The 11,889-nt window shown below is 31.5% G+C and overlaps 1 protein-coding gene across 1 annotated transcript in view; it reads left to right on the forward strand.

The window, feature by feature from the left end:
- The window catches only part of LOC106462472 (oxysterol-binding protein-related protein 2-like), a 106,709-nt gene that overhangs the window by 87,076 nt on the left and 7,744 nt on the right, over positions 1-11,889 (forward strand). The window contains exons 7-10 of the mRNA XM_022389743.1: positions 4,557-4,635; positions 6,509-6,627; positions 8,122-8,404; positions 9,617-9,733. Coding sequence (XP_022245451.1) covers positions 4,557-4,635; positions 6,509-6,627; positions 8,122-8,404; positions 9,617-9,733 — 598 coding nt within the window. The remainder of the gene's footprint in view (positions 1-4,556; positions 4,636-6,508; positions 6,628-8,121; positions 8,405-9,616; positions 9,734-11,889) is intronic.

Raw genomic sequence — 11,889 nt, forward strand, 5'->3', positions numbered from 1 at the left:
GTACTCCAGCTAGTATACATATATTACTAGTTTGTAATGATATGTACGAGAATATATCGTACTAAAGTCATGACACTTTCAAACATATCTTTGTTTAAAAATTTGCTGACAACTCAGAAATTCTATATCCGTTTCTGTTAAATTTTCAAAATCAGTTTATGTACACCATAACAATTAAACTTATTAGTTGACCAAGATACAATTTCACACACGAATGAACTTAGTTTATAAACGATAGTGTGAAATTTTTGTATTTCAACCATACGAATCATACTTTACATCAAAAATATTTTATATATGCTAGCTAGTTATAACAGGACATATACCATCTGGACTTTATATATCCTTCATTACTTACACATGTGTTTGTACATCGCACTCCTTTAAATGCATTCTTTTTCTCCTAATTCATGAAAGTTAGTTTTGCTTACTTTAGATCTTGAATTTTGCAAAGTCTAATTTTGTTATTTTTTTAAATATTAACAAGCTTCTGATTCTTATGCTATGATAAAAAATTGTTATTGATGATCATATTTTGACGTTTTTGTAATTTTTCATATTTTCGTCAGATAGATTTTGAAATATTATGGTAACATGTATTATCTTTTCACTTGAAAATTATATAAATCGTCAGTTACAAATCAGTGTTCAGACTAAATATCAAATTTCAGATAATTACATGTCTAGCTTAGTCTTTTATGATAAATTACACCCCACGAATAACAGTTTCCAACAAGTATGTTTGAACATCTAATACAACTCTTCTTTTATATTTCTTGTATAAAATTCATGTTTCATCCTAGCCCAAAATGCTATCATTAATATATATAAGTAAGATCACACATTTAACAAACGTACTAAAACATTTATAAACAAAACTTCAATATATAAAAGACGACTTTATTTACGATTTATCACAAATAATATGCATACATTCTACTTCTGAAGCTTTTAAGAACAAAATCTCCAAAAGTTCTTGACACAATATTTCAATTTTGTTGCTTCTTAAAATAAAAGATATGGTCTACAAGAAAAGACGGTTCTTTCATATTACATAAGTACATCACGTTTACTACTTGTCATTACAAAATATACTTTATAACAACAATGTAAAATCACAGACTTGATAAGCATAATGAAGCATTTATTAACAAAACTTCAAAATACACTAATATACTATTTAAGTAAACATCTTAATTTATAACATACTGAATTAACTTTCATATAACCTTTTTACATTACGTTCATATTACTATTTCAGTTAGAGTTTATATTTTTCTTTTGTGTAACATTGTTTGTAAACAAACACTGAATTCATCATGAGACATTTTAATATAGATTTTGAAACAATATTACGTTAACATGTAATGTATTAATTTTTACAATTAAGCAATGAACATCAAACTTTATTATTCATTTTGTCAGTTACAATCAGTGTTCAGTCTCAAATGTAACAGATGTTGAACAAGTACACTCGAAGCCTGACTGAGACCGAAGGTTAGATAATTATGTGTCTAGTTTAACCTTTTATGATAAACTTGAGAGAAAAACAAATGAACATTTAAGAAAGTTACTAAAATATAGACGAGACACAGTCTTATATTTATTTAGACGTACTTGAAAATTCATATACATCAACAGCATTAACAGAGTTAGTCGTGCTAAGGAAGATAAATATAAAACTTAAAAGATCAGATAATAGAATAATGCTGATGTCTATTGTAAATATTAGAAGTGATAAACGTTTTCATCAGTTGAGGTGATATGTGCAATCATAGCTTTCTCTTTCTCAGGATGTGATGGTCTTGGAAAGGACCTTTAAATTTCATTTTCTTCAGAAGAAGAATATCCCTCGTCATTACTATTTTTATTTACCAACCCTTTACTACAGGTTTCCAACGAGGAGAAACATAACAGCATTTGGACTCACACATTTTGCGGCGCACACAGCTATAACGAGACCTTTCGCCTAGTACATGAGCTCGTTTGTGTTAGCTAGAAATGCAACACTTAATAAATGATATAAATAATGTCTTACTTCCACCGGTATCTCAAAAAACCAGGGCATATTACATATTGACCTACATGATGGTTTGTTCCCCAATGTTGAATGCTTGTTTTATGGCTGCATTTTTTTATTTTTCTCCATAAAATTAAATCTAAATAAATATATACATGCATCTTATACAAATGGTTTAGTACATTATACTACAACAATTTTGGATATGCAAATCAGCAAGTCACGTGAAAATCACAGCTTATGGAATGGATTGTATCAGAACTACATTTTTACATGGTTTTTGCATTTCACAGGTAATGCAATATCAGTGAAAAGTGATCACTTTTCGGAAGTGTATGTGATAGCCTTTTCTGATGCAAGATACTTGTACACTCAGGTCATAAAGACATTTTCAGATCGGAGATTTAGAATTTTAAAGACGAGGATATCCCTTGTACTTAATGAAATTTCAAAACAAAGGAATGCAGTATCCCCAGTTTCACTGAATTCCCTTAGAATGATCGAGTAGGAGCTACACAGTAACAGGAAGCTGGCCGGTATATATTTTGTGGAATGAGAATCTGAATCATTTCACCTTGACTAAGACTGAAGCAAAGAAAGAGACTGAACTAGACACAAGGTAAACACAGTGGAACAATCTGTATTTCCGACAAACAACAATCAATGTTTAAAAAAAACAAGTGTCTTGTGGTACTCCTGGAGATAGCATGTGCACTATGGAGGGTCATCCACTTATTTAGGGGGAGCAGATTTTGGAAAAAATGGTCCAAATAATTAAATCATATTCACTACTGTAACCTCTCACTGTGCATCAATTAATGAATCATGTGATAACACATTATTATTAAACATTGACACAAATGTAGCTTTCCTGGATTGTTTTCAATTATTAAGTATCATTAAGGCATTAGAAACCTTTACATCTGAGCTGCTTAGTATTTTTATAATATTCAGCTTTAATCTAATTTAATTTAATTTTAGTTTTTGATTTGAATTTACCGTAGATTTTTTATATCAATTTGGCATCTGAAACTTGCCTAAATTAGGTGAGCAAAGTTCCCCCATGGCATCTGCTCTATCTTGATGGCACTTTACTGGAGAGCTCTTATATCAAGTTAATCACAAATCTTGAATCTGAATCTAATGAACCTTAAATATTGTATCTCAATCTTTTAAATAATCTTATATCAATCTAATAGAAATCTTAAATCTCAATTTAATCTTAATATTTCTCTATCTCAAATCTTAATCAGTTTTAAGCTGAGAAAACATGGTATTATATAAGAAAAAAGAAATTCTCAATTTTCTCTGCATGTAAGTATTGCTCATGCCACTGATTGTCACTCTTACTACAAAATAAGTAATGTTGTATCCTTGAGGCATCATCTGACTTGTCAGTGGAAACTATTACTGTCTATTTCTAACAGTATCTTTTATGGTAGCAAAATCTTTCCCACGAGAAAATGCTTGTGACACACTAGTTGATGACTAAGATTTACTAGGTATCCATGATGAGAAGAACTTATGGCTTCTTGGATGACATTCTATATTAACCATATATGTGGAAAAATACTGAAAATTATATATTAAGTAAAAGGTGGAAAACACTTTGTATTTCTACATATCATGGGAATATGGATCAACTGGGAAAACCAGGGCCACCCAGTAAGAGACTTGCAACAAGTCTAACCCAGCCTTGGTAAGCAAAGTGCAACATCTTGTAACATATGAAAATCCACGAACACAAATGTCAGTATCAAAAGCCATCCAAGTTTCTCAGGAAATGATACACAATATAATCAAGAAGGGTTTTTGTCTGGAAAATTGGCACAATTCACGTGTACACAAGTTGCTTCCACAACATATTTGTTCAACCATCGTTTACATCAAGGAGCTGTAGAATGAAATGGTTATTCTGGCTATTCCATATGAAGACATTTGGGTCAAGTCGCTGGATGAAGCGCTAGTGGGTTAATTATAAGACATCAAGGAGCTGTAGAATGAAATGGTTATTCTGGCTATTCCATATTAAGACATTTGGGTCGAGTCGCTGGATGAAGCGCTAGTGTGTTAATTATAAGACATCAAGGAGCTGTAGAATGAAATGGTTATTCTGGCTATTCCATATTAAGACATTTGGGTCGAGTCGCTGGATGAAACGCTAGTGTATTAATTATATTGCACTAATGCTTTTTAATTTCTTTGTAATTAAATATAATGGACAGAAGAGACATATTTTCCTTTTTCAAAATTGGAATTTAAGTAGGGTGAAATGTAATGTTAGGTTTTCTGAATTCTGAAAATTATGTATTAAAACTTTTGAATACATAAACTTGTTCTGCTCCATTTTAGAAAACCTAAAATCTATCATTTCTAGCATTTACGATTATCATTAAGATTTATTATTTTGGAATTATTACATATTCATATGAAATACTTCACAAATAACAAGTAACTTAACATTCGTAATTTTTCATTACTGGTATAAAATTAAACATAAGCGAAGCATAATTTTGTTAATATGAATTCCTTATAGACACAAAGAAATCTATACTTGGACCAATGTCAGTTGTCGTGTTCACAACATAATAGCAGGAAAATTGTGGTTTGAGCAGGTACGTAATAAATGTTAATTTTTCTAAATTCTGAAAAATTTAAGAGAATTTAGGTTCTAGTTCTCTTACATTAGTTATTCAATGAACATGACTCTACTGAATGATCAAAAAAGAATTGGTTTTCTTTAATCCAATCCCTATTAACTGTGTTTTTTATATTTAAATCAAGTAATAATAGAATATGAATCATGACTGGTAATTTATCTCAAAATAAGTCAATTTAGAATAATGTGTTGAAATTCATGAAAAATTATTTATAATTTTTTCCAATAAAAACTTAGATTTCTAGTGATTTACATTAGCTGTTAGAACTAGTTACACAGTATGTACACACTCCTTAAAAAATCTCTCATTTATTGTAATTTGACGTTGACAAGATTAAAAGGAACCCTTATAAATCTTTCGCAGTTGATTTAGTCTATATTTGAGCAACTTGCAAACAAGTCTAGGAAGTCTTTAATGAGCTTTGCACATGGAAAATTTAATTTAGAATATTTTAAAACCTTATAGGATTACATTTCTTATGAACTTCTTTATAGTTAATTTGGTTTAATTATATGATTAAACACGATTCGCCGAAGCGTTGATTGTATTATTCTTTTTCCCTGACAATCTTTTATACCGTTTCTTTGTATTTACATTTCTTATTATATTGAACATCTTTTATTCCAGTTACTAATAAATGTCAAGCTGTGACACTTAAGTAAAATAGGCGAAAGAAAATCCATAAGTGTAGAATTCCTAGTAGTGTAATAAAGAGGTTTTAACATCTTAAGTTTATGCACGGAAAATGCAATATTTATTAGCTTTTCTTATTCATCAGTCAGTTAATTGAAATTCAAATTTGTGCAAAGCGTAGTTAAAACGAATCTTAAAGAAAACATTTCAAACGACTTTAGAAGTGGGTTAAGGGGTTTTCTCATAAGACTGGCACATACTGAACATAATGCAATATTGACCTATATTTAACAATCAACATTTCTTGCTTTAATAAATTAACCAGAAATCATCTAGATAAGTGAAATATTGTAGGTGTTTAATCGAGTCATGTTTAAAAGATTGACAAAACAAAAGTGTTTGCGAGAAATAAAGACTCAAGAACTAAAATGTCCAGGTATATAAGAAGAATGAAAGTCCTACTGCAAAAGAAAGACACTATAGTTAAGTAAAATGTTATTTCACTTTTTTTATAAATAAGTAAAATTCAAACAAAACTATGCTTTTTGTGCCTTAGCAATTATATGTAAATTCAAATGTAGAAAAAATAAAGATATTTTAATAATATAGTTTTTATTTGTAACCTAACTGCTTAAACAGAAAGCAAAATTTATATTTATTTCAAAAGACTTCGAATAACATACAAAAAATGTCATAATAATCGAATAATATACAGAAAAGGTCATAATAATCTTTGGATATTTCTAAAAACCAGCTTCGCCTTCATATAGCTTACTGCCCCCCAGTGGCACAGCGGTATGTCTGCGGACGTACAACGCTAGAAACCGGGTTTCGATACCCGTGGTGGGCAGAGCAAAGATAGCCCTTGTGTAGCTTTGTGCATAATTAAAAACAAAAACAAACATATAGCTTACTCGTTACGATTAATTTCTAAAATATTTATTTGAATAATCTTATTATTTATTCATTCACAAGTAATTATGTCGTTGAAAAAACAATTTAAGAAATATTAACGGACTTTACTTTTTTCTTTAATTAATACTTAACTTTTAGTTTGGGAATTTGATAAAAACTGACTTGTGTGCTGGTAACTTAATAGGTCAACTTCTGGAATGTTAATATATAACTTGGATTTAGCCATGTTAATTATCAACTGTCACATTGATTTTGTAATATGTTTTTTAACGTTTTCTAGTATGGTGTATTAGAGTTGGTTGGACACGATACTGGACTCGATGCCGTTCTACATTTCAAACCAGCTGGTAGGCTTAGTAAAGATGCACATCGGATAGAAGGCTTCGTATGTAACAAACAGTAAGTCTTTTATTCGTTGACAGGAATTTTGGAAAGTTTTTTGAGAAACTAAATTTTCTGAGCTAAAAATGGAAATTGCAGTTTTGTATTACAAGTCGCAACTGTTGTAGAAAGATGCCGCTATTGGTCATTCTTGTAACTTTTTTGATTTTCTCGTTACTAATAAATATAACATGCTTTTTTACGTCGCCAATAACTTTGAGTTGATGGGCCTTAAAAGTAATTAGATTGTGCTTACAAATGCTTCCCGTTTTAGTAAGCTAGTTTTAAATCTATACTACTGTATGTCATTTTGAATTAAGGCCTGGCATTGCCTGTTGGTTAGCTGACTCGACTCACAATCTGTGGGTCGCGGGAAGGGAATCCTTCCCCAATCATGCTCACCCTTTCAGCCGTGGAGGCGTTATTATGTGACCATCAATTCCACTGTTTGTTGGTAAAGAGTAGCCCAAGAATTGACTGTGGATGGTGTTGACTGTGTGTCTTCCTTCTAGTATATCATTTCAAAATTAGGGACGGCTAGCCCAGATAGTCCTCTAATAGCTTTGTGTAAAATTCAACAAACAAACATTTGAAATATAGAGGAAGAGAAAAGTCTCGACGCTATGAATACGTTTTATTACATTTCAAAAATAACGTGGTAATAATAGGAAGAAAGGTGATTACTGTGAAATACTTATAGAGAAAAGATTGCGTGATTTGTTTAAAATATTTTCCTATAGATGATTTACTTAGGGCGTTTGCTTTCTCAGAAAGAGGTGTTAATTATTTAAGTGTAGAAACATTAGGTGATGTAATAGAAAGGGTTTTATCACTCAGAATATTTTATGAACCATAAAAAATAATATCATTGGTAACTTATCTTCGATCATAACTATTTGCTCTCCTTTTTTCGGTATTGAATGGTTATCACTTGATAATTTCTTCACTCAAATAAAAAATGGTATTTGTTGTTAACTAATGAATGAAGATAGGGTATAGTTGGTTGGTTTGATTTATAAATACGAAATAAATATAAGTGATTAGTTTGGATAAATTTTATAAGTACGATGGATAATAGGTAATTAGCTTGTTATTTTCTTCGTAAATCATTGCTTGAATATGAAAACTTATGAAATAGGATAGAACACGTTGTTTAATCTTGAATAAATTTTTTCTCAAGTAGAAAAATACAATATGGACTGGAAATATTGTAACTGTTAGGCGTAGAAAACTAAAGAGATTTTGTTTCAATAATTTATTGAGTTAATAGGCTTGTACCTGCACCTTTAACTTCTTTTCCAATACAAAATCTTCAACATACGCACCTACAAGTTGATTTTTAACAAAATTAACATGTCTCGGTTGCAAATCTTATTTTGAAATTATTCTTTTGGATTATTTTTTCCGTCTTTATTTATGTTTTATGTTATCTGTCTACGAAAACCTAGTATAAACCCCATAAAACCGCTATTTTGCATTGACCATATGTCTATATTATTAATCATTCTGTAGGAAAGCAAAACTTCGTTTCTTATACGGGAAGTGGTCAGAATTTTTAAAGAGTGCTGATGTTGAAGCTTACGAAGAATATGTTCGCACATTTCCCAACAAACTACGTCTTCCTGATCAGGCAGAGCCAGCAAGTGCTCAAAACACTTCTTTTTTTAGCACTTCTCCAACAGGCAGCCCAGGTCATACTCCCAAAAGAATGGTTGACAAATTTAATAGTTTCACTAGATCATTTACCAGTAGTGGTGGTGGAGTCAGCTCTGACTCCCTTGATTTACAGCCTATGGTAAGTGTGTTTGTTTTATCTAGACATACAAAAGATAAAACCAATGAAAAATTTCGAATTGTTCTATAAGTATATTCTGATGGGTTTTGTGATTTGTAGCAACTGAATGAACGTATATTTAGACCTACCCGCACACACATATTTTAGTAATCGTCTTTATATTTTATTTATAAGAGGTGGATCAATTTTCGGTAAAAATATTAATCAAGATTTGAGTAACAGATAGTCAAACATTTTATAGTGGAAATTTCGCAAATATATGTTCTCGTTTTCAAAATAAAATACAATGATGTGAAAGTATGTCTTTCCGTGGTTAGGATAATTAAATACATATCAATTACTTACTGAAGAACATATGTTAGTAGATAAACATTTCGCTTTAAGCTAAAAGTTACACTGTAGGTTGTTTCTTGTTGAGATATAAGGTATTGCAGTATGTAAATCTTTGTGTCGCTCTTTAGTGTAGCAAAGTATGCTAGTTTATATATTATCAAGCACCAGTAGATCACTGATATGTTACGAGATATAGCAGGGGAAAGACTGGGTAGACCTGGTTTATACCTTGAGAATGGCATCCTCTTATCGATCTAACCCAATAGAATTATTTAAAACACTAAACCTAACATGAGGAAAACATTTTTCACTATGACTAGGCGAAAGAAGCGTCAAAGTACCTTGAAGATATTACTGATTTCTTAATTGTTAATTAATTGATAGAAATATTGCCACTCGTTCTCTGAGCCTCTACAATATTGTGAAATATAAAGCAGTAAAAAAATTACAGAAACCACTAAAATTAATTCAATTCTCTGCTGAAAAAGGATTCATAATAGTTCTCTACTTAGGCCTAAATCATAATTGCTAATATAGGGTAATATTTTACGGAAACCAGACATAACAAAAGCAGTCAGTCAGAAACAAAAGATAAGTCAACGATTTTAACATTGTTTTGAGTATTTTAAAGATATTATTAAGTTTCTTTTGAAGTTACAATGTTTACCAATATCGAAAATTGTTTGTTGAATTGAAAATGTATACAACTGGATAAATAAGTGGTAATAGTTGGTACATGTTGTGGTTTAATATATTTTACTCATTAAACAGATCCATCTAGTCTTAAAGGAAGAGGCAGTTCTGTTGCGTTTAACACATTTTAATTCTGCTTGTCCTGTTAATACTGCCTTGATGTTATAGTGAAACGTTTCCTTTCAGCCCACCGAAGATGACACTCTTGACACTGTACCAAAAAACGACTCTCCTTGGTCAGTAGATATACCAAATTCTGTAACACTGTGGCAGGCGAACCCAAGACCTGAATACTCAGCTGAGGTTTGTCACGAAATTTGTTTTGTATGTAAATTAGGAAAAAAAATATTTTTATTAGAATCGTAGCAAGTATCAAAATATAGCCTAGTACTTACTGATGGATGAAATTATAGACGATAGTCTGTTTTGGTTAGGAGTGTAACAGTGGTACTGGTAAGAGCTTTTCTTTTTGGTATTCTGCAATTAACTTCACGAAAAGTAATAAAACCAAAAACAAAGTGACACACAAAACACTAATTTGGAAGTACATATAACAAGAAATTTGTGCATACAATATAATATTACAAACTAGTTGAAATAAAACTATTAAAGATTTAGTTTTATATAAATTAAAGACATACATTATAACATTTTAAACTTAATTTGAAAACATTTTACGCTACTTTTGATTAACGATTTACCGTACCTTTTCTTTGGTACTGTATTGTATTCCCAACTTAAACGGCATCTTATGTACCTAACATAGCTAAACGGCCAGGTCTGAAACACTAAGGTTTAAGGTTTTCTTCTTTGCTAAATTCTACTATTAACCAAAATCCGAGTTTGTATGTGTGCATAATTATGTATGATAAAATCACGTTGCTGCCTACACAGATGATCCTAACGGAATAGCAGATTGGTTATCACTCTTGTTATCAGTGACATGTTGTGAACTGGAACCTTGGACTTCGCTATACGCAGCCCGGCCCGTGTTTGTATGTGTGCATAACTATGTATGATAAAATCACGTTGATTGAAATATACAAGTTGATCCAAGCACCTATGTCTGAGAGAACAAAAGAAAAGATGTAAACACTGCCTATACAATTAGAAAACCACGAGTCAGAATATGTAAAAGACAGCACTGAAAATATAACTTTAGTGGTTACAGAATAGAAAAGTGAACAAAATTAGTGTTTGAAAATTTATGAATATTCCCATACGTATCACTCTTTCGAGTTTGTGAGTTATAAAAAATAGAGTATATCTTAGCTTAATACTCTATCTTTCCCTTCTTGAACACATGGAGATGGGAATGTAATGAAGTGCAAATCACGCTCTGGTCACTGCTATGCCCACAAAAGTCAATAGAAGAGTTCGCAATGTGTGAAGTCATCGACAAGCCGAGCAAGAGCATAGTTGATCTGTATTCAACATGTTTTCATTATTATGAGAATTCCATTGCAGTGATTTAATTGTAAACTTTTGTTAATGGTTTACAAAATCTTCATGTTTTAGTGCCACTCTTTAAAAGTGCCATGTGGAGAGCTTTCTCGCTATACCTGAGAACTGGCTACTTAGCTCAGAGGGAAAACGGTACTCAGCTAATACATGTCAGCAATCATGTAAGTGATAATAGAATTAAAGTATTATTTTACTTTTAAGAGACATACAGTGGTCTGCTTGAATTACTGCAGCACGAATTTTTTAACACGAAATCATAATGAAGTCAACGTAGAATTAAAGAAAAACGTAAACCGTTTCACTACAAACCGCGCAAGTGTGATGAGTTGAAGGACTTGGTAGAGGTTATGTTGGTAATTAAGCTCGTTGGATGCACCTTCAGGATAAAGACATTGTTCAATTAAATTTGTTAAACCAATGTGACTCCTGTATCAATGCCAATGGACATGGACCATCCCCTCCAGATTTACATATTTTGAGTCATCTCTCTATCTGGGACAAGATGTTGAAGCAGCTCCAATTACTTTTCTTGAATACCCAAAGCTGTGCTGGAGGTTGCTATACCTTCAGTTTCTTTCTTCAGTGAACCATAACTTTGTTCTTCACTGTTACCAAGAGTTAATGTGTCCATCTTTAATGTGATTATTGAAACAAAGGAAGCCATGGAGATATGTTGCCTGACAATTGTAAGGATGCCAAGCGCCAAAGCACTGTATACATTATGTTTGGGCCAAACTCCGAAACGTAAGCAACTATTTGCTGTGCTGATGAAAGGGAGGATGACTGCTAAGTACCAAAGATCATCCATATCCTCTAAAATCAGCAATAAAAGTTGTTTCTGCAGACTATCTAGTCATTATGAAAACTATGGTAACCAGAACGTATCTGACAATATACAGAAAGACAGTGAATCTCGCTTGTGGGACAGATAGATATCCAGGGCTTACCAACAGTCTCGAACAAATCTAAGGGTGACTGAACCCACAAACAATAAC

This window comes from Limulus polyphemus, unplaced genomic scaffold (genome assembly GCF_000517525.1).
Source record: "Limulus polyphemus unplaced genomic scaffold, Limulus_polyphemus-2.1.2 Scaffold1176, whole genome shotgun sequence".
NCBI classification, from domain to species: Eukaryota; Metazoa; Arthropoda; class Merostomata; order Xiphosura; family Limulidae; genus Limulus; species Limulus polyphemus.